Source organism: Schistocerca nitens, chromosome 6 (genome assembly GCF_023898315.1).
Source record: "Schistocerca nitens isolate TAMUIC-IGC-003100 chromosome 6, iqSchNite1.1, whole genome shotgun sequence".
Taxonomy (NCBI): domain Eukaryota; kingdom Metazoa; phylum Arthropoda; class Insecta; order Orthoptera; family Acrididae; genus Schistocerca; species Schistocerca nitens.
In genome coordinates, this window is record NC_064619.1 from 378,066,456 (window position 1) to 378,091,004 (window position 24,549).

The 24,549-nt window shown below is 37.3% G+C and overlaps 2 protein-coding genes across 8 annotated transcripts in view; one reads left to right on the forward strand and one right to left on the reverse strand.

Moving 5' to 3' along the window:
• LOC126262307 (uncharacterized) overlaps nucleotides 1-2,326 on the forward strand; it is a 231,160-nt gene extending 228,834 nt beyond the window's left edge. For all 7 annotated transcript variants that reach the window (XM_049958845.1, XM_049958847.1, XM_049958850.1 and 4 more), the window contains one exon: nucleotides 450-2,326. In XM_049958845.1, the coding sequence (XP_049814802.1) occupies nucleotides 450-1,970 (1,521 nt within the window). In that variant the 3' untranslated portion in view covers nucleotides 1,971-2,326. The remainder of the gene's footprint in view (nucleotides 1-449) is intronic.
• A 1,222-nt stretch (nucleotides 2,327-3,548) lies between these two features.
• LOC126262308 (uncharacterized) overlaps nucleotides 3,549-24,549 on the reverse strand; it is a 248,561-nt gene continuing 227,560 nt past the window's right edge. Inside the window, exons 10-12 of the mRNA XM_049958852.1 lie at nucleotides 14,822-14,939; nucleotides 4,522-4,676; nucleotides 3,549-4,133 (exon numbers count right to left, since the gene is read on the reverse strand). Of these exons, the coding sequence (XP_049814809.1) occupies nucleotides 3,921-4,133; nucleotides 4,522-4,676; nucleotides 14,822-14,939 (486 nt within the window). The 3' untranslated portion in view covers nucleotides 3,549-3,920. The remainder of the gene's footprint in view (nucleotides 4,134-4,521; nucleotides 4,677-14,821; nucleotides 14,940-24,549) is intronic.

Sequence of the window (24,549 nt, forward strand, 5' to 3'; positions counted from 1 at the left end):
ACCTCTCCCAGCCACCATTGATGATTTGAAACGAGAAATAACAGCAGCTATCCAAACTGTTACGCCTGATATGCTACAGAGAGTGTGGAACGAGTTGGAGTATCGGGTTGATATTGCTCGAGTGTCTGGAGGGGGCCATATTGAACATCTCTGAACTTGTTTTTGAGTGAAAAAAAAAACCTTTTTAAATACTCTTTGTAATGATGTATAACAGAAGGTTATATTATGTTTCTTTCATTAAATACACATTTTTAAAGTTGTGGTATTCTTTTTGAATCACCCTGTATTTATAATACTACTACTACTACTACTACTACCACCACCACCACCACCACCACCACCACCACCACCACCACTGCTGGTAAACTCTTAAGTTTCATGTGGAATTGCTTTCATTTAGAACATTATACATTTACATCCTACTTAAATTTGCTGTTGGATTTTTCCAGGTTGATCGATTAAATTTTCCATGTGGCTGTACAAGAGATGGCTGTGCTAACTCAAGCGGACGTATAGAGTTTAATCCAGTGAGGGTACGCACACACTTCATTCACACTCTGATGAGATTGGAGTTGGAGAAAAAACAGAAATTGGAAGATGAAGAAAGCGTTGGGAGCAAGCATAGGCATCTGTCACCAAGAGTCACTTGGAGTGAAGATACCCATGTACGGTGCAACTCAAGCAGATATGAAAGTTCTGGGAAATCTGTGCATGTCAGTACTGCAAACAGTGTGTCACCACGTAAGTTCAATGGCAATTTACTACGTGAAGCTGCAGTAGGTTCACATATTGAGTCAGACTCTTGTGTCCATTCTGGAAGCTTCAACAATGTGCAGTACAGAACACAAGCAGAACCTCGTGTATCGAGCAGTTCAGACATTCAGGGAACAAATTCAAGTTATTCAGGTATAGTAGGGGATTTACCTGCAAGAGAAGATTCTTTAGATCTGTATGTGTTCAGAGATGAATGCTATTCTGAAGAAAACAGTACAGAACTATCAGTGGATCAACTGGAGAGCAATGGTGTTAATCATAGTAAGTTCAACTCCCACCATTCAAACATTCCTCTCCACCAGCAACGAAAACTGCAGAGTCCTGTCCATCATGAGTATGGAGCTGATAATAATTTTCATATCACTCAAAGTACAAATGTGAATCGAGGATTTAATGGTTCTGCTGTTTTGCAAGGCAGTGGGTTTTGCGAAACTGTTCAAACAAATTACACTCAGTCACAGACTGCAGCATCTGATGTTATTGGACTTTATGCTAATGACCAGGCAGCAAAGTACCATCCGTATTCATCTTCGTTTCCCACTTTCACTTCACACCACCATCTTCAGACAGGCTCCTTTGGTCACTACAGTTCACTTTACAATTCAGAATTTAGTCCAAAAAATGATGTTCAAGTGCTGGACAGTGAAAGTTACAAAGGGAGAGTGAATTTAAATGCATCTAATGCACAATATAGTGAGCAACATCCAACACACCCTTCAAACAACAGTGTTTACCATGGATTTTCCTCTGTACCAAGTGCAAGGGAAAGCTATTCTCAAGACCACATCTCTTCAAGAGATGTGAATGGTAAAAACATGGTATCAACAGACATTGTACAGAACAATCATTATACCAATCTACATACAGTGTGTTCACTTAGCAATAAGTTGGAACCTTTCTCAGAGTTGCTGCAAGGACGATATTCTTATATTAATGGTGGGAATACTCCATCAAATGGTGTTCCCTTTGAAGAGTCTAGTAACTCTGTGCAGGGTCCATCTGCAACTTTTAATAGTAATGTGACAGCAGAACAGTTGCCGCAAAACAGCATGACTTCTAGCACGGAGTCATCGTGCAATGTGAGCAAAGCTCAACTTGTTACTAATAACACAGGTTCCAGTGGTGGGACAGAGGACTGTGATGAAAATTTTGGTGAAATTATTAAGAAATCTATGGTGGAAACTGTGTCTGCCTAATTTATGTTTGTTCTGGTGTATTTATAAAAAAGTATATATTGTAGTTATGATTCATTTCAGAAAAATGTAAAAATGTTTTAAATATATTGTATACTTTGAAAGAAGTTACTGTGCAGTGTATGATAACAACCCATGTTGTATTTATTTTTCATCAAAAATATGAACCCATAAAAGAAAATGAAAATTTGTTTTAAACAAACCAAAAGAAACATACCTTTTGATTGCACTTCCTAATATTTACATTTGGTTGCTTTGAAACAAATTTCTGTAGATTGCCTAGAATTAGGGGGCAGGACAGGATATATAACAACAAATTCTCTTACATAATACACAATAAAATTGTAACATTGTTTTAATGCAGTCTATTTTCACACTTATTTTTACAATGGGTAACCCATTTCATTCTTTAAAAAAAAGTCTTAAGAGCTGATAAAATAAATGAGACATGCTAAATTTGCTAACTGATCTCTGAAACACACACAACAAATAAAACAGTTTATACATTAATCACTGTTGTAGTTGCAGGGCAATGAATGAATGGTTCATGCGCTGTATATTGTCGGTGTAAGTTGTAATGCAGCACAGCTCTACAACTGTGATGGGTATCGTATATCTCACATATATTTGAGATAAGCTAAATGAGGTCAAATTTAGCACATCTTTCATTTATTTTACCAGACGTGAAGCTGTTCAGTTAAGAACAAAATTGGTAATCAATGTAAACATAACTATGACGACAGACTCTGTTAATATATGGTATTGTAATTTGGTTATAACAAATTTTCTCAGATTGATAACATGTCAAGGTTTTAATAATAAAACTGTTGTTTGCTGTCAGAGCATATTCAAAATGCTAGAAAATTTTGTATAAGAATATTTACTCTCGAAGTAAGTTGCCATGGCTTTCTTGAGGGACAGAAGCTGTGTACAATCACATGTGAATTGAGAGGTTTTCTGATACACTTCTCCACACATCATGAGCAGAAATAATATTTATTGAGAGATACAGCAACTGTTTGAAATTTATAACCGATTATTTATTATAGTCACAGTGATGATATAACACAGTTGATTAATGGTTTTGGCTGTTAGGAGCCACTTTACACTTGTTTCAGCATAACATGTCAACTTCATCACTGACTCTTGCTACTGTATTTTAATGGTAGAAACAGCTACACATGGCAATCTCAGTTGGTACTGTAATAAATAATCAGTTATGTGTCTGTGTTTGTATCTTACCTTTAATGTTATGAAATGGAAAGAGAAAGAGGTAAGTATTAATCTAATACACAGATATCTTTTGTAAAAGTTTTCACATACCACATTGACAATAGAAACAAGAAGCTGTGTTTTATTAAGGCAGTAGCAGACTGCTGTGCACAACATTCAAGAAAAAACACAACTTATTTAAGATATAGATGTTCTTGGGTTTTACCTAATTTTTTTGCTCAATTTTTGGCTTCCTTACAATGATTGCTCTCCATAGCACACTTTATCATATTTTTTTCCTCTTCTTCTCTGGCAGGTCATTACTTCCCTCTTAAAAACACACACACACACACACACACACACACACACACACACACATTCCACATTCTGTATCCAACAAGGAAATGTGTGGAAAAATATTAGGGTTGGGTTTATTTTATTTTATTACATGCCTTTACAGCCAGAGTAGATAACATTTCATTTCTTGCCTCAGTTAACAGTTTTTTATAATGTGAGTAATAATTTTATTTGGAATAAAATCTCTCTTCAATGTTGTCATTCCTTGCAGTTGCTTAGTGATATTTCACAAGTGTCACTTACAATGTGTTATAATTGTGGAATTCAAGCAGAGAGAACATGTAGACGCAGTAAACAGTTTTAATGGACACACTGCAAAATATTTTAATTAAACCTTACTTCACTCTCGTAGTATTTGCTTCACTAATACAAAAGAATGCTACTTCAGTTGTTATCCATAACATATTTCTGCATGAGGTTTGCTAATAAGTGTAGATTATTTCTGGTATCCTCATTTAATTTCTCAATTGAATCATCTAAAATTCTTTCCTCTTGTTCCATCATATAATTCTTTTTCTGTGTTACAGTCCATTCAACTGTACTGGTATCTTGCCTCATGAAACAACGTCGGCCTTGATACACCACGTAAGCCATATGCTGGAATAAAATGAAACAATTTTCACATAAATACAGATATATCAAGCATACACAATATTATCTACATTTCATAAATTGTGCAAGTTTCTCATACTATGAAAGGCAACTATCTTCTAATGGATTTACTGGTGTTGGTAGTAAAATTGGAGGGCAGGGAAAGGGCTAGTAAATTAAGGAAAAAACCTGCAAGCTGAAACAATGCATGCCATAAGAAAGAAAAAGAACAATTACAAGCTTTGACTTCTGTGGTCATTCTCAGCTTCATTAACTGCATTATCATATTTCAAAATTCATGTGCGGCAAAGTGGTCACAAACTGGAAAGATTTTGCTGAAAAAAGGACTTGCACGGGAAGGTATGTGTTTTGAAGAAAATTGTCTGGTACTTACCATAAGGGGATGCACACGAACTTCTATGACATATAAGTGAATTTTTGAAATGTCAACTGGTTTGTCACCAGGTTTTAAAACTGGAGTAAAAAGTACTTCATAGGAGTCGGCCCGTACTTCTGGTAATAAGCACTTGCTCATTATTCTATCAATTCCTGTAAGAAACATGTACTTTTTATGTAATAAGGTTCAATTACACAAATGGAAGAATCTGTTCCATGTATACCAGAAAATATTCAGAAGATCATAAGTGGCCCAAATAAAAGTCCATAAGGAGAAAAGTTGACCATTAAAAAGTGTATTTTCACATACCACGTTTTACAAATATTACAATAAAGTCAGTAAGCACATAACTTAGGTAAAGGAATTTCTACTATGTTAATATAAAGAAATACCTACTCCATTAATTTGCATATTCTTTTATTTGTGTATTGTAAACACTGCTCACTTCAAAAATTGAAGAAAGATGATAGCTGTTGATTGTTTTGTAAAAAATTCTGTCTTCCTTGTAAAAAAAAAAGTGGTTATTTGTGAGGTACAAGGGTCTAATAGAACTGGACACAATGAATGAAGGAAGCAACTGTTGCTGAGGGAGCATATAAAAAATGAACCTCAAAACGCCACAGATCTTTATCAGGAATAGTTCAGTGAGCAGGATGTATATGCTCCGGGACATCCAGGAAAAACCCAGGAATTTTTACATCCGGGAGAAAATTGGGAAAACCCGGGAATTTTTCATTGTTTTAGAGTTTAGTTAAATTTTTGTAATTTTGACTGGTAAGAACTGATAAACAGAAAAATGCGTCAAAGGCTTTAGAACTGAGACTATGGAATACTTCGTAACAATAAACTGCTGTTGACAAGCATGATGTCACAACTGTTTACATTAAGTTCATTTGAGTAGTTGCCTGAGGGCTCAAGCGCATATTCAGTACCTTCTCCTACTTCCAGCTACTTGGAGTGTGGCTGTTAGCTGTATTAGCAGTAGCAACAAGTGCCCAGATGCAACCCAGGAAAATTTTTCTGGCCTGCCCAAGCTGCCAGATTGCTGCATATGCATGGAAGTCTGGGTTGTAGTGGGGAGGGGGCTAGTCTCCACGTAAGCCTTGCTCGAGTTTAGTAATTTTGCTGTTTCCTCTTTTTTTACACTTTTCACATCGTATGAAAACAAAATGGATTTCTGTGGTTGGGAGCTATCAAGTGAATTAAAATACATTCAAATAATTACAGAAGGCTAACATATGTTATTAGTTTCAGTTTGCTGATCTTATTTTATTTCCATGTTTTTGGCAGTCAATTGCCTTACAGAATAATGAAGTTATTGTCAGTTTACTAAATAAATGTGGCTTTTATTAATCTTTCCTCCAGAGGTAGTTAATTTATTAGAATCAAAGTGTTTCATTCTGCGCTATTGGCTAGTTTCAACTGCTCACTGAAGTTAAAGTTGCACATTTTCATCTTCTGGCATGTACGACATTATGCCTCAATAAAGAACGAAACATGAGATAATACAGTACTGGTACTCCAAGAAAATGTGCACCCCTAAAACCGTCCTGAAATCTTCATTGTGAATCTGGACATATAAAAAATGTGCACTTTTAAGCTGAATTATGTATTTTAGTATGGTGCATGGAATTCCAATGCTCTTGGAGTATCCTATTTCTTTTATGATGTCATGTGAAATCCTTTAATACTATATATGTACGAACATATGGGCTTCCTACATCATCATAGCTGCCCAAGTGCAGTAATGCCTGTTTCTGGTGCTCTCTGGCAACTGCTGAAACGAAGCTATTTCTAACAGGTCATGGGAAAATATTCCGAGTGGTACTTTGGAAAGTGTTAGTTTCATAGTAAATTTCATTGTATGCAAGATAGATTAGGTTACGTGTGCGAATGTGCAATGAATTTCTTAAATCACAGAGTGTTTGACTCTCATTTACAACTTAACATATTGAGGACTAGCCACTTAAAAGAATTTCAAGCCTAGAAGAACAGACATTGTCATCATTTAAAATTTTAGTTGCACATTTGTGTGATGTATCTTAAAACTGTAACAAACGCAAAAAAGACCACTATTATATGTGAAAGCTTAACTTTTCTTGTAGCTACGCTGTGTATATTAATTTAAATCATTAAATGTTTCTATTTATATATTCATACCACTTAACAGTGATGCTGCTGTGGCTGACTGTCACATGTCCAATGCTTTAAATTATCTGCTGTCATTGGCTGGCAGATCACATGACATGAGCTACGACTGGCTTACAAAAGCGCATTTCAATCTCAATTTCAATGCTTCAGAAACTAATGTGCTGTTTAGAATCTATAGTTTCGTAATATGAATACAAAAATATACAGCCTATCGTAATATGAAAATTTGCAGTGTAAATGTTGCTGCACACCCCAGATCTTTCCAAAACTTACCCCTCCCCCTCTGAAGTTCCACACCGGTGTATAAAACCTTTACCATTCAATGAATTGATATTTTTACAGCTCCAAGGGAAAGCATATTGTCACTTACCATGGAAAAAGTGTATTTTTTCCCTTGTGAGAAGTTTATTAAGTGCATTTTTAACCGGGAAATCTGGGAAAAATCCGCTAATTGCCCCCCCCCCCCCTCCCCTTCTAATCCGCGTATACCTCCTGGTGAGGGCGTCTTTCATTTTTGTTAACTTTCATTTTCTATTCTAATCTATATTATTATTGTATTATCTTTTCCTCTTTGTGTTACTCCCATTTAATCACATATTGTCACTCTTCCCATGTTTTATTGCTGTACTGCATCACAAGCTTCATAGATGAGAGCGAGATCTGAAATCTATGAAATACTGTCAAACGACATAAAAGTATTAATGAAAATGATCATAGCATAAAAATGTAACAGCAATAACACACAGGAAATTTTGTTCGATAATTTGTTTTTATGTCTTACAAGCCGACTAAAAAAGAAGATTGCTTCTCAGAGTTAAGAATAAGTTTTATGGATAAAGTTTTGATTATTATTTTGATTTCTTGTTTCATTTGAAAATGGTACATTATTACGTAATTACTTGGAAGACTGATGTTACTGACCAGAAAATTGTATTAGAAACAGCAGAGTCTGAGAGGCAATAAAAACAGAGGTTAATCACAGGTAGTATAAAATGTTAAAATAATCTTATAAACTAAGATGTGGGTCACTGACTAGACACAACCAATACAGAAACACAAAGCAGCAATGAGGACAGGATGCATTATCTAATGTTTAATTGTTTTCAAATGTTTATCATTGAGTGGAGCAGTTATTATTATCATTTTCATTTATTCCAAGGATAATAAAATGAGATAAAATTATTTAAATTATTGTTAACAATCAACATTCTATCAGACCACCTGTGAAAGTTCTTCAGGACTGCACACAGAAATAAAACAACAGAAAATTTAGGATGGAATAACAGTAATATGAAACAGGATGTATTTTATATTATTCCACACAGAAATAATACAGACAAGATACCTAAGATTGGTGATTAAAAGGAGAACAGAATGGCTGGCCAATTCTTATTTCAGAAAGTGAACTTCCAAGTACTACCAATGCAAACAATTAAAAGTATTGGCTTTTTAGGGTTCCATACCTCAGTCAGCAAAACCGGGACCTGTATAGAATCACTCTGTTGTCCCTCATCTGGTCGACTGTTAAGACCCCTTTTTCTCAGGGGTGGGGGACAAGGGTATCATCAGAAGTGCACAGGGAAGTGTGATACGAACACTGTTGTTCTCTATATACAGGAATATAATTGGTGGACAGGGTGGGCAGCAATCAGCGGTTGTTTGCTGATGATGCCATGGTGTACAGTAAGGTGTCAAAGCTGAGTGAGTGTAGTGTAGGAAGATACAAGATGACGACAGACAAAATTTCCAGTTGGTGTGATGAATGGCAGCTAGCCCTAAATGTGGAAAAATGTAAGTTAATGCAGATGAGTATGAAGAAAAAACCAGTAATGTTCAGATACAGTATTATTAGTGCCCTGCTTGACACAGTCAAGTCTTTTAAATATCTGGGCATAACATTTGAAAGTGATATGAGGTGGAATGAGCGTGTGAGAACTGTGGTAGGGAAGGAGAGTGGTTGACTTTGGTTTATTGGAGGAATTTTAGGAAACTGGTTCACCTTTAGAGGAGACCGCATATAGGGTGCTGGTGCAGCCCATTCTTGAGTACAAGGTCAGATTGAAGGAAGACATTGAAGCAATTCAGAGGTAGGCTGCTAGATTTGTTACCAGTAGGTTTGACGAACACAAGTGTTACGGAGATGAAATGGGAATCTCTGCAGAGAATGCAACATTGTTTATCCCTTGTTCTATTTGTGAGTAGAACAGGAAAGGAAATGACTAGCAGTGCTACATGCACAGTACGGTAGCTTGCGGAGTATCAGTGTAGATGCATAAAGTTGAACTTTGTCACATGCTATGGTCTATGATCCCTGGGTGGTGCAATAATGTAAGGTTCTAAGTCAGTGCAATTAAATGATACTGCCATTTATGTCACATATTTTGATACTCGCAGACTCGCTCATCAAAACGTATAGGGTACTTCCTGTTGATCTAGAATCACGGAATTTTGCAAGAAGAAAGGTTTCACAGTACAAATAAAGAACAAAAAACCTGAAAATTGCTAAATTGTGATTCTGTCTCATAAAAAAAAGTGTTTTTGGCATTAGAACTAACTCCACATTCATCATCTGTGAAAAGCGTAAGATAAAAATATTACTGCATGCAAACATAAATGTAAGTTGTAGTCATGTTTTAGTAAGTAAATAAAACATAATTTATTAAATCTAATCTCTCTGTACACATATAAACTGATGTCTCCTGCTCACTTCCTTTTGTATGTGCAGGCTAGTCTCAGGAATTGCTGTAGAGATTCTGATATGGTCGTGGAATTCCTGGGACCAATCTGTCAAGTGTCTCAATTTCCAGGCTGGATAAACCATTTTTATACATAATTAATTTTGTGTGGAACCTTCATTATGAGAGTTCTAATCAGACTTGGTCATTTGCTCATTTGTTCACTTCTTTTTACAATCAGGCCCAGCTGCCTGTGTGATGTTACAGTTAAGGCTCTCCATCTGCTTCAGTCTTCTGCCATCTGTCTCCAAGACTCCCACCTGCAGCAAGTCTTGTCTTCCACTATCCCTCCATCTCTTCTTAGATCTTCTCACTGGTCTGCTGACTGATGGGATCCAGTTGATTGTAGTTTATGGCTGTCTTGTTTCTCCCATTTTTCCTGCATGTCCAGTCCATTGGAGTTTTATGCTTTTCATCACTCCACTGATTTTAGGCCTGTTTTGTAGATCTAGTTCTGTACTGTGGCTCCTTCTCCATTCGCATATAGTTGGATCTCAGACGTTCATGTATTTTCCTGAGGACCTTTCTATCAGATTAAGCAGTCTGAAAGTCTTGTTTTCAGGTGCTCCACATTTGACAAGCATATAGTACTACTGGATTTATTAATGTTTTGTATATTTTACTTGTTGTGATATGCTTCTTCACTTTAATATGGGCTTTAGAGAAAAATAACATCCTTTTCCCACTCTGCAGTCTTGCTGTAATCTCCACTTCAGTTTGTTTCTTTAGTAAAAACAGTCCAAGATATTTTGAATTCTTTTACATGCTTATACCTGGCACAGTTTGCTGTTAGATGGTGGTAGTGCCGTAGCTTCCAGAGTCTGAATGCTTTTTTTAAGTTGTTCTCGTGTGAATGCTATTAGTGCAATACCATCTGCAGAGGCCAAATAGGCAATATTCTCTTTGTTGAATTCCTGCTTTATCTTTTTGAGTACCAGACTGAAAGGAGGAGATGGTAATCCACCTCCTTGTAATCCTTTATGCACTGGGAAGCTTCATCATTTTACTGCCTATATCAACCACCATCCACACCGTCGTCTCATGGTAGGGTTCTCCCTTGCCGAGCACGGGGCTCTGAGTTACATTCCCGACGGGTCAGGGATTTTCACCTGCACCAAGATGACTGAGTGTTGCTGTGTCCATCATCATCATCATCATCCATCCCCATTATGGTCGGAGGAAGGCCTAGTACAACGGTGCAGGTCTCCCCCATCGTTCCCCTATGCTCTGTCAAGAAGCATGGGACTTCATTTCCATTCCACATCAACCACCATAGATTTTGTGCCATTAATTCCCGGCTGTATTCATACATTTTCTTACAGACCTGCTTTAAGACAAAAATCTGATCAGCAGTTGATCATCCTGTTTGGAAACTTCCTTGGTGCTCCCCAATTATTGAAGAGTAGAAGAAAATATTGTCAGCTTTACAGACTTTTATGTTGCTTCTTTAAGAAGGAGAAAGGGTGTGGTTTTGAGGACAAGAGAAGCTTTTTCTCATGACAGAGGTGCCCGCTGTCCCCCTCAACATGGATTCTTTTTCACCTGCCTATCCTTTCTCAAGTATAGGATGTATCAAAAAGAATCCTCCGATTTGACACGTCTATATTTCTGCAACTAATAAACATATATAGTGAATTTTGGTTTTTGATGAACGGGAAACTCTAAAAGTTTTTTTTTTTTTTTTTTTTTTCATACCTTCTCATAGGTGTTTAATATGGCCACCTTGAGGTGCATGGCACTGTCAATGCGGTATTCAAATTATTCCCACAGTGGAGTGAGCATGTCTCGAGTTACAGCTTTCACAGCTGCTGTTATGCGATGTCTCAGTTCATTCATTGTTGTTGATAACAGATGCATATAAACAGAGACTTTTATAAACCCCTGCAAGAGACAATCACATAAAGTCAGATCTGGCGACCTTGGAGACCAGTAATGTAAGGCTGAATCATTTGGTTCAGTGTGACTGATCCATCATTCAGTAATTTTTGATTTAAAAATTCCCATACTTCCAGATGTCAGTGTTGGCAGTGTCCCATTCTGTTGGTAAATGAAGTCATTTGAGTCGGTCTCCAATTGTGGGAAAAGAAAGTACTCAAGCATATCAAGATATGTGCCTTCTGTAACAAGTGTTCTCGGCAAAGAAAAATGGACCTTACATCTTTTCCCATAAAACTGTACAAAGCACATTAAATTTTGGGAGTCCCTCTCATGTTGTTCAACTTCATGTGGTCATCCCATACCTCATATTCTCACATTATAACGATTTGCCTTTCCATTTAAATGGAATGTTGCCTCGTCACTAAACACTAAGCATGGAAGAAAACTGTCATCCTCCATTTTGCCAAATTACAGAACTTCACACGTTGTAGTTTATCACATTCACAAAGAGCTTGCAGTAGCTGAATTTTGTGTGGTTTCATGTGTAAATGTTGAGGTAACACATGGCAGATTGACATCAGGGGCATGTTGAGCTGTCAAGCTCCACGGCAAACTGATTCCTGCGGACTCCTTGTGGAACTTTGACGGATGCATTCAACATCTGCTTCAGACACTCAGAGAGGGCCCAGTGATTTGCCTTTACACAAACAACCAGTTTCTCGGAATTGTTCATGCCATCCTCTAATGCTCTGTGCTATAGGAGGATCCACACCATACCTAGTTTCAAAGTTGCGCTGAAAAGTTATTACTGATCCACACTGCGCAAAACATAGAACACAAAACACTTTCTGTTGTCCCGACACTATTTTTACTAGAATTGAAGTGGGTGCACACAGCTGCTACCAAGCGGGAACCATGTAAAACTCGAGAGTTTGCTCTTTCCAACAGTACGTTGTTCACACGTGTATCTCAAACAACATAACAGTTATGATATATATTTTTTAATTGGGTGGGCCTTTGATACACCCTGTATTTGTCTGGAGTGTAGCCATGTATGGAAGTGATAGATGGACAACAAGCAGTTTAGAAAGACAAGAACAGAAGTTTTTGAAATGTGGTGCTACAGAAGAATGCTGAAGATTTAGGTGGATGGATCACGTAAGCAATGAGGAGGTACTGAATAGAACTGGGAAGAAAAGAAATTTGTGGCACGTCCTGACTAGAAGAAGGGATCTGTTGGTAGGACATTGTGAGACATAAAGGGATCACCAATTTAGTACTGGAGGGAAATGTTGGAGTAAAATTAGTAGACGGGGGCCAAAAGATGAATACAGTAAGCGACTGAATATTTCTTTCTGCTTTACTTTTCGTGCAATACTTCAGATTCTATTAAAAAAGATGAGTACCGGCCAGGTACTTTGCCCCTTTGTAGTCTTACAGTTTTCTCAATTGAATTTTCCTTCTGATACAATATCAGTAGTTGTTTGATAAGCTCTATGCACAGTTGTTTATGATGTATTTATAACTGTTAATGAAGATAGTTTCAAAATAGTTGAAACATTTTGATATCAATGCAGCACCTTTTGTGTAAAAAGTACCACGAGATTTTGGAAAGATAGACTCAGATCAACACATTCAAAATGTATTCATAAATTACAAAGAGAAAGATAAGAATAATGGGCAAAGATGATACTGAAAATGGCGCACAAAGAAATTTTCAGAATTTGACAAGTGGCTTTTTGTATTTCAAAATTTTTTATAGATTTCAAATTTTAAAATGTGTAAGAAAAATGAACATCTTGACAAATGTCTAACTAAAGTAGTAGACCACAGTCATTATAAGAATAAATATAACACCTCAGAGTACCAATTTTCAAAATTTTACAGCTTTAAGATAAGTGTAACACTGTGGTGATGGGTTGTACAATGTGTTCTTGAGATCACTAAGATTTGGGCAGAAAAGTTTTCCACTGGATGAACTGTTCAGATAGGATCTACTAGTTTTTAAGTGTTTTCAACAAACAAACTTGGCAAGATTCATGCATTAATTTCTTTAGTTATAGGTGATTATACTACTACGCAGAGCACCCACAGCAACAACAACAACACACATTGAATGGGGCTCTCATGACAGGAAGGAAGCATGCTTTACTTGTCAGATAGAGGAACAGTGCAGAGGGAGGTAAAACAGAGCCCCTCTTGCAATAGTGGAATCATCATGTGTTTTTCAGGCTTCTGTGACAACATGCCTGCAAATCTACTTTTTTTGACAATATTATGAAAAGGATAGTTGACACATACCATGTAGCCGAGACGCTCAGTAGCAACTATCCTTTTCATAATACTGTCGTTATTCCATCCATTCTGGGTTTTCCATTGTTTAAATCTACTTTTTTATGGTTGATGACTAAATAAAATCTGATAAAAATTAAACCACAAAAACACACCACAATGCAGCATGTATCAAATGAATATTGTTATGAAAAGAAAAAAAACTGCAACTCACCATAAAGCAGAGACGTTGAGTTGCAGACAGGCACAACAAAAAGACTACTAAACACATAAGCTTATGGCTAGAGGGCGTAGTATTTTTTGTTGTGCCTGTCTGCAATTCAACATATCCGCTGTATGGTGAGTAGCACTCTTTCCTTTTAATAGTATTGTCATTATTCCATCTTGGATTTTCCATTATTAAATGAATTACAATAAATATAATTCTTCTGGACACAATGTGCTTGTAGCTTATGTTGGCATCAACCAGAAACACATAAATACCTGCCACTGAATTCAAACTTGTGTCAAAATTTTCAACTACCAGCAGTACTGGTGTGAAGAGCAGTCTTCTAGTAAACAAGCTGTTACTTACATAAGAAATGTGTGTTGCCATTTGAATATGGAATCTGACCTGAAACACTATCGGAGAAGTGGAGGCTGGGGAAGAGGATTGCTGTTGGAAGATGATATAACTAATCATTTTTTCTCACTTAAAACTACACATTTTCTCACACTGAAACAAAAATTCCAACATGGCATACATACAAGTATAAGCAGTAAAGTGCTGTAATGCCACTTTTTTTTCTTCTATATTTTTGTATCAATATTTCTTCCAGTGAAGTAATAACAAATACCCTTAGTGGGAAGAAGATTAGTCGCAATAGTTACGGAAGCTTTTATATTAATTTGCTTGGTATACTTATTGGAAAAATGAGCTAAGAGAAAATATCAGTGAAACAAGGTATTGTTTAAAATTTACTCGCATAAGAGGAAAATATGAGGGCTCTCAAACTATGAGTATAAAAACCAAAAAATATCATTGTAGGAAGGGAAAGGTTACTGAACAAATAGGGCAACAAAAGGAAATTACTAGCCGTTTATATTATTTCAGTGAACTAAGTGGTTATTAGTAAATAATTATATATATTGTTATCTTCTGTGGCAAATCTTAACTAATTGAAATTTATTTATCCAGGAAAACTGAGTCCTATAAAGACTAAATCACAGGTCATTTGTAGAAGAAAAACATGAAGTTTTACCATTTCTAAACACATCTTTATCTTCTCGATGTAACACTATCCCTGTGACTATTGATTGTTTGGATAAACCAAAGTACATTGTGCTCTCTGCATTGTTGTTTAAAAGACCACACAGAACCTGAAAATACATCAAAAGAGGTTTATAAATATTAGTTTCTGTTTACATATTTTCAGTACTACAAAATTAATTTAAATAATTAATTTTACCAGGATACTGATATTTTGTGAAGATTATATACGTGAGCATTCTGCAAAATGTACTTTTCCCGGGTAATCAACGAAATTATGTTTGTTGCATGGATTTATGAAAACAATCTCTCACTCTTACTAATCTCAAGTTACACTATTCTTTGGTTTCTCAGGCCAAGCACCTCCCCCACTCCTCTCTAATATATGTAACTCCTCTGGACAGAATATCTTATTAGGCTTTTAGGAAAACTGTATGTGGGTAAAGGCATTCCCCCTATCTGAAGATCATGTGGTCACAATTTATTACATCAACTTTTTAATACAGGCTACCAAAACATGCTACTTTCATGCTGAGCTGTGCCAATGAACTGGTGTGCTAGCAACTGACACTTCAATTGAAGATACAGGGCACAGGCAAAATAATATGAACAGTGGTAGTAATGGGATGGTTGTGTTTGACGGTCGATAAGGCAGGTAAGGCACATGCCGCACTGGACTGTGTGTGTTCAGTACAGACTAGGCATCAGTGCAGGTTGTTTACAAGTAATGCACACTTTGTATTTGCATTCAGAAAAAATGAAAGACCTAACAGAGTTCCAAACAGGGCAGATTGAGGGGGACTGATTACCTGGAGAATCAGTAACAAAGACCACCAAGTTATTGAATGTTTCAAGAGCAACTGTTTCACCAGTCATGACAGCCTACACAAAATGTGGAAAGACATCATTGTGTAAACATAATAGTGGGCTCAAATCAAAACTAAATGACAGAGATTGTCACACTCTAACACGAACTGTGTCAAAACAACACAAAACTATGGTGGGCAACGTAATTGCAGAACTCAATAGCCATCTTTGAAGACCCCGTATCTATCAACACTGTCTGCTGAGAACTTGGTGAAGTGAATATTCATGGATGAGCTGCCATACCGAAACCATTAGTGACAACAATCAATGCAAAGAGAGACAAAACATGGTATCAGGAGCATAAATCCTGGACAGCTGATCAGTGGAAACACGTCATATGGTCTGACAAGTCAACATCGGGTCGGGTTTACGTCTGGAAAACACAAAAAGAAGCTTGATTTCAATGGTTAAGCTTGGAGGCTTAAGTGTGATGGTGTGGACAGCCAAATTATGGTACTGTGCTGGACCCATCATTACTCTCAATGGTCATGTTACAGCCAATGATTATGTGAACATTTTAGGTGATCAGGTGCACCCCATGATTCAAATGTTGTTCCCCAACAATGATGCCATATTTGAGGATGATAATGCACCCATTCACACAGCCAGGACAGTACAATCGTGGTATGAGGAGCATGCAACTAAACTGCAGCCTCTTCCCTGGCCAGCACAGTCCCCAGACTTGAACATTAGCAAACCCTTGTTGGTGATGCGGGAGTGCAAAATCTGGAGCAGATTTCTGCCTCCCTCGTCACTACAAGAGTTAGAAAAGGTTCTGATTGAAGAGTGGCATAACGTTCCACTGGAGACTATACAATCATTATATGTGAGTATTTCAAGAAGAATCGCAGCTGTATTACGGGCAAAAGGTGATCCAACCCATTATTAATAAACCATTCGCAAGAAAGTACAGATGTTAACATTATTTTGCCTATGGCCTGTATCTGATTTGGAACGTACGTCCATGCTTGAAGAATTACTGTCACTAATTGTAGGTAGTCTACTCCTGTCAGTGAACACTCAATTTAACAACCTTTCTTATGGCGTTATATTAATTAGACAGCTGAAAACTTGACCTTGCACGTATAACCAACACGCATAAAAACTGAAGCATGCCTCGGTATTCAAACTGTAATCGTTTTGTTTGTTCAGCCAGTGTGACAAAGTCATTATCACAAGATGTCAACTTTCTTTCATAGTGTTATAGTGTAGCTGGGTACTAGAATGAATCTCTGTCTGAAACATAACATGCACTCTTTGGAACCTTCCAGGCAGATTTTATAAAGAAAAATCTGAAGCATATTCCACTACATGAATATTACAATATATCACCTTGACTAATAAAAAAATATTTCAGTATACTAGTCTTGGAATCTGAGTGTAAAGTTTAAAACTTATTTCAGTTTTGCATGGATGTAATTCTGTTCATTATTTCATTTAGGTGAGTGCAGTAGTGTGTGCAGTGGTGATAGTTTACACAGGTAAAATAGCCTTTGTTGTTAAGACACAAGTAAGCACCACCAATTAAAAGTACTTTCCTAGTTTCTGTGGCCTTTCCAGGCTCAGTATTCAGTTTTCTTGTTCCGCAAGAGATGTATTCCAATGCATTCTGATGATAGTATTGTGAGGTGTGTTTTGAGTTGACACCTGTGGTAAATTACACAAAACTGAAGTGTGGCTTTGATAGGTTAATATCATCAGCAACTAATTAGATCAAGGCCAAATATGCAGGACTTGTAACAGAACTTCTTGAACACCAGAGATGTATAATATACTGCTAGAAGCAGAACAATGGTGGACTAAATATGTGAGGGCAAACTGAAAAGTAATGCCTTTGAATTTTTTATGTGTAAACTCTTAAAGCTTTTTAAATAAAACAAACTTTCTTAATGTTCTACATGTCTACATATTTATTTCTCAACATAGTCACCCTGGCAGTTAGTTGATACTGTCACTTTAGAATATTAGACTTTGTTGACGGAACTACAATCTCACCTCTGCTTTCATCAGAATACGTGTGAATTCCTACGGGACCAAACTGCTGAGGTCATCAGTCCCTAGATTTACACACTACTTAAAATAACTTACGCTAAGTACAACACACACCCCCATGCCTGAGGGAGGACTTGAACCTCTGGCAGGAGGGGCAGCGCAGGCCGTGACATGACACCTCAAACCACGCGGCCACTCTGCGCGGCTGCTTTCATCACCATTAGAGTGAAGTCCTCAAATGTATTCTTTAAGTTTTGGAAACAAACAAAAATCGGATGAGGCCAGGTCAGGACTGCTTGGAGGATGTTCGATGATAGTGAAGCCAAGGCGTCAGATTATTGGAGATGTACCATTACTCATGTATGGTCTGGCATTATCACGCTGAAGGAGAGGGTGCTCCATATGTCGACAACCTCTTTGAATTCGAAACTTGATTGCACCATGCTGTTTCTCATGCACTGAGATAGTTACACTATGCACTGCCATGTTACGTGCCACAGTTTGCAGCCATCCAACAGCAGAGGCCAGTAAATATGTAAACGTGAAGAATGAAGATGCAGAATGTTAATAACATTTGTTTTATCTAAATAAACTATAAGAGTTTCCACATTAAAAATCTGGAGGCATCACTTTTCAGCACACCCTCCTAACTCGGGAATGTGACAATGAAGAATAATTTCCAAACAGTGTTTTGTGGCATGTTTCACTGGAGGAGGAAAATGATTTGTTAACTGGATCTTCGTAAGAGAATCCATTGAGTAGGAGACAATTTGGTAGAAACTGCAAAACGATAGGCTGACCACACAAAGAATACCTTCAAAGGACATTCTGTACAGGAACCACAATATATGTTGTCATTTTTACACTGTAATGAATGTGGACAATGAAGAGCTGTGATTTCCAATGACTAAATTAACATTTCCTAGGACAAAAATTGGACTCACTCCATGCAAATTACATTAGACATTTGGATTATTATTGTCATTCAATAGCTGAACCACTGCTAAGATTTGTTACATAGTAATTAGTGCCAATTGTGTTCAAAAGTAGTTAAAGCTGTTAAAACAAGGCCCTATGGCTGATGAACTGCTTGTAAAGTTGTGTACAGGATATCTGGGTTAATTAGCACTGTCCTGCACAATAATTTACTGTGGATTTATTGATCGAAATGCTGTAGAAATAACGCCACTGATCAGAATGATGTCAAATTTGAAAGGAATATTATTGGAGAACGGGGAAAAGGTGTGGCGGAAGAAAAATAAATAGTTCCAAAATGTAGCAGTAGATGGCACTGTAAGCATCATACTTTAACAATGGTCGACTGCAAATGACAAATGAATCATACAACAATGTCTAAGGTATACGTTTGACACTAAACAAACTGTACTGCTCAGTGTACATGGGTGTACAGGTATGATACTGTTAGTTACATAAACCCATCCACCACGGCAAGGTCATATCACATCGGATGGGAAAATTGGTTCTTAATTGAGCTGAGGCCAAAAACCACATAAAAAGCATCAATCACATTGGTTTTTAACTGTCCTCATGCTACAAACCACATAAAAAGCATTAATCAGATTGGTTTTTAATTGCCCTGAGGCATAAAAAACAGCAATCAAAATCAAATCAGACAATCAATTTCTGTGTGACTGGTGCAAAACATGTTCAATATGCTATCCATCGTTTTCTGCAACATGTTGAAATTGAGAAACAGCATGTTCCACAACTGATCAAAGTAATTCCGGGGCCACATTCAGAATGTGTTGCACAATGCGTGCCTTCAAGGCCGCTAAGTTTGCAATTGGAACACTGAACTTAACATCTTTCAGAAGAATGCATTACATGTTTGCACACCAACAGCATAGAAGTCACACGGATTAAGATCAAGTGATTGGGATGGCCAGGCTGTAGGGAAATGACAGCTGATAATTCTAGCATTTCTGAAATGGTGCTTCAGCAGCTGCTTAACTGGATTTGCAATGTGCGGAGGTGTGCCATCTTTCACAAAAATGATCCCATCCACACTGTTGGAGAGCTGGAAGGACGGGGTTGCACAAAAGACATGCATAGCGCTTACCAGTGACGGTACAGGTAACAGGACTGGAAGCACCTGTCTCTTCAAAAATATATGGCCCTATGTTAAATGATGCCATAAACCCGCACCACACAGTGACCTTTTCAGCATGAAGTGGTACTGGTTCATTTGCACGTGGATTTTCCATTGCCCATATTCAACAATTCTGTGTATTGACATATCCTGTCAGATGGAAGTGGGCTTCGTCTGTCCACAAAATCTTCCATGGCCAATCATTGTCCACTTCGATGCAAGCAAGAAATTCTAGAGCAAAGGTCTCTCTTGCTGGCAGCTCAACAGGAAGCAATTCGTGCACATGGGTAATTTTGAATGGACAGCAAAGAAGGAGGTTTCATAGGATTTTACGCACCATGCTCAAGGGTTATCCAATGTTCGGGCAATTCTCTGTGCACTACATGTTTGCACACCACCACCCATCTCTTCCTGCATTGCTGTAGCCACTGCTTCCACTGATGTCGAATCAATTCGTTTCCTCCCTCAACCAGGTTGCACACGAAAAGAACCTGTCTTTTTGAATTTCTGAATCATTTTATCCAGACCCACAGCAGTCATTGGACCATTGCCTTTTTTCAAACCCTTCAGTATCCAAAGAACATCTGCAAAGTGACGTGTGCACAGTCATCATTCTTGTAATATAGCTTAACAGGCAGAGCACGATCCTGCATTGAGACAGTCATGGCGAATGTTGCACACGCAAAAGGAGGAAAAGCCATGTATCGGCGAGTTTATACCAACGTCAATGGGTAATGTGCATGACAGGTATTTTCATTTATGTATTCTGACACATACGGCACCACTTACTGATCAATTTTCACACTATATTTTTTTTCATCCGCCATACATTTCCCCCATCTCCGATAATATTCTGTTGCAATTTGACATCATTTTGAAAGTTTAACTTTAATTATAATCACCCGGTATATCTCCAGTGCGAAACTGATTGTTTCACACAAATGCCTTCTGAAGAATATATATTTCTGTAGAATATATAATTAGAATTGCAACTGGATCAAGAATTTCCTGACAGGCAGGATGCAGCATATTATCATGGACAAAGTAATCTACAGACACTAAAGTAATATGCAGTGTGTCCCAAGGGACGGTAACAGGACCTTGCTGGGGCTTGGGCTTTTTGCACATGATAAACTCATAAAAACTGGAGTAATATCCCACTAGATCTTAACAAAATATGAGCCCAGTACAAAGACTGGCAATTAGCTATTAATGTAGGAAAATATGCACTTCCAACCTACACTCTCGATTACTTCTTGAATGTATTCATATCATTGCATTCCCCTAAGGTTTTTACCATCTACAGTTTCTCCTAGTACCATTTAGTCCTTCTCTGACATTTTAGCATATATCCTATCATCCTGTCCCATCTTCCTTTTTCACTGATTTCTGTGAAGGACCTCCTCATTCCTTGTAAGTCCACCTAATTTTCAAGATCATTCTATAGCACCATATCTCAAATTGCCTTGGTTCTTTTCTTTTCTAGTTTTCCCTTCATACAACGTTGTGGTCAAAATGTACATTTTCGAAATGTCTTCTTCAGATTAAGGCCTATGTGTGACACTAGTACACTTCTGGGCAGGAATGCTGTATCTTCCTACGCTAGTCTGCTTTTTATGTCATCCTTGCTTTGTCCATGAAATGTTATCTTGCTTCCAAGGTAGCAGACCTCTTTAACTTCATCTACTATGTGGTCCCTAATTTTATGGTAAGTTTCTCACAAATCTCATTTCTGCTTCCACTCATTATTTTCACTACAAATATCTAAAAGCAGTTTACCCTTTGATTGAAGAATTAATGAGTCACAATTACAGTCATTCATTTCCTACAAATATTTGGGAATAACAACGTGAAGAGAGATTATGTAGAAGTATCACATAGGCTGAGTTATAGGCTGAAGCACTGTGGGAATAATTTTCAGAGTACTATATTCATTACCGATATACTGGGACACATGTGAGAGATGTCCTTAAGGTCTGTGTCATGTGATATTATCTTACTGACTCATGACTTGCCGCCATGTAAGTGTTTCAACAGAAAATTCAAAAGTTTACTAAATGAATGCATTATTAAAAATATGAATGTATTTTACTGTAAATATTTTTGGTCATAATAGTTGTACTACCACTAAACTAAACAACTAAAAAAATTGGCAACACCTATTGGAGCAATAAAATGGCTGTCACCTTCATTGTAGTGCAATACACAGAATTTATGTGGCAGAGTACCCGCCACGATAGGTGAATAACAACAATATAACAGAAAAGTACATTTATCATTGTCATGTTACTTTTTGTATTTTTCTTTGTAATCTATTACTAAGGACTGCTATGAAATACTAACTACTCTCCACAAAAAAAAAAGTAGTTTAAAAGTAGAAGTGCACAATTAAATTTTTTTCATGTTTTTTTGTTTCATAATTTCATTATATCATAATTTGTAGAGTAAATTTTTGTACAATTCAATAATAAACCTTAATTGGTGCAATATATGCTTCATATTTGAAAATTGCTCTAAAATGCCATTTTTGCAGGTCACTAATTCGATTCATTGGTAGGAGACTTGGAAACTGTAGCATGTTTGTAAAAACAATTGCATATTAAACCCTTATGTAGACAATACTTGAATAATTTTTCCCATCTACTTCTCATACCAAGAAATGCTGCACTGTATCATCCGATATTTCCCAAGATGAAATTTCTTAATTCTATGACACCTCAAATGTACCAGGTTGTCACATTCTGCATCTCATCAAGAAGGTGGTCCCTGAAAACATGGAGGAGGACAAAAACTGAACAGCACAGGGAGCCCCTGAATTAGAACTGCCAGCATATACAACAAAAATATGGCCAGCAATTAAAATATACTCAAATAAAAATTTAAAAGTTATACATAGTGGGTCAGTTGTAAAATAATTCTGTGCATGTTTGGAAACTTATGTGGTGATTTGCTCCAGTCTTGGTGACAAAATAGCTGTGAAGCAAAACACCTGTCTAAAAGGCAATTTTTTGTGTGGATCTCAAAAAGCCAAGTTGCTTGCAATCAATTACTAAAATGTCATTCTGTTGGTGGGCAAGCATGACTTTACTACTAACACTTTCTATGTCAACACATGGAACTTCTACCTGCATGCACAGCAACAACAAGGTGAGTACGGTGCAGATAAGCTGTGCTGGTCTTTGGCTGAGTACTTAAGATGTGTAATTTGCCTTTCAAACTTGATGGTGGTGTCTTGTGTCAGGCCTGTCTCCCTATGAAAATGTCTACAATATTATAAATGATAAGTGGGATGGTAGTGTGCACTTCAAAGTAGAATAATGGTCTTTGAACCATGAAATTGATTTACAGAAACATACTCTATAATTTTTGTATGTTGGCGAATTCCGGGTATTGACAATCTATGATGACCTGTACTGAGTGTAACTCTACAGAACACCTGTGGGCTGAATGTACTCACTGCAAAACAACACAGCTGGCTGCACAGGTTAGGCTAGTGGGGAATGTGGCAGGGAACAGGGCTGTTCCTATTTACTCTTATGTCATACCGGAAGCACTCTGATACAGACTTGTGCTAAGATTTCATCTCAGGATCAAACCTGTGAACTAACTATTTTTGGAGGCAATAATTTTCAAGTAAGTCAACTGTCTGAGGCACCTAAAGCCTCCAATAACACCAACACCAGTAGTGCATCAATTTCCAACACAAAGCAGTCACTGACTTCTGAAATGGATAAGGAGCAAGAGGGACAGAAAACAGCTGATGGAGACTGAGGTAGCATATCAGACAAAGCTTCAAAGCAGGGACTTTAAAACAGACTGCAAAACATACTGTAAAAGATGCAGCTCAGTTTCCCAGTTCTGGTGAGGTCATTATACAAAGGAAATTTATTAATGAACATTAGTCAGAAACTGTCGTCATACAACAAGGAGAAAATTTTTATCACACATGGCAGGCCCGTGGACACAACAGAGAAGCTACAGGCAATAACAAAAATCCCAATCAAAACCATTTGAGCCCAAGATGCAATTGTTAAAAAAAAGGGGGGGGGGGGACTCAGATGAGTAAACACATACTTATGAGATTGAGATTCAGGATTGCAGTTGGGAAGACTGATGGAAGGACCAAGATCAGGGTATGTCTGACAATGCAGCCTGCAAACTTTTAATATAACCACCCTCAATATAAACTGGATACCCAGTGACAGAGGTTTCTTGTATGGAACTAACAACATAGATGCGGTACTTCTTAAACAGCTTTTGACTGACGATTGTTACAAATCTGGCTACAAACATGTGCTTAACCTCTATAGGGTGTATAAAACTAGGACTGGCACTTTAATTCATGGTGGTAGTCCATATCAAAACGTTTGACAGCTTTTAAATAATGCAGCCACCAGTGTGAATAAACATCGCATACCTATGCACAGCCCAGAAGCCAAAATCATTAATATCGAGCAGCCCTTATCCACACAGATATTATCGAATTTCTTGCCAATTGCACTGATGGCTTAATTATTAGTGGTAACTTCAACTGTGTCATTGAAAATAAGGACCAAATCTGAAAAGTGCTCTGAATTAGAACAATTCATACACAAAATGAAATGACTGTGTGGCAATGATGGCTAGGAGGCGCCATCCGAGGAAGTTCGGCCACCGGGTGCAAGTCTATGATGAATCTGGACAACTGTTACATGCACAACACGAAATAATGCCTCATGTTCACACCTACTTCTGTTATCTCTACCAACAAG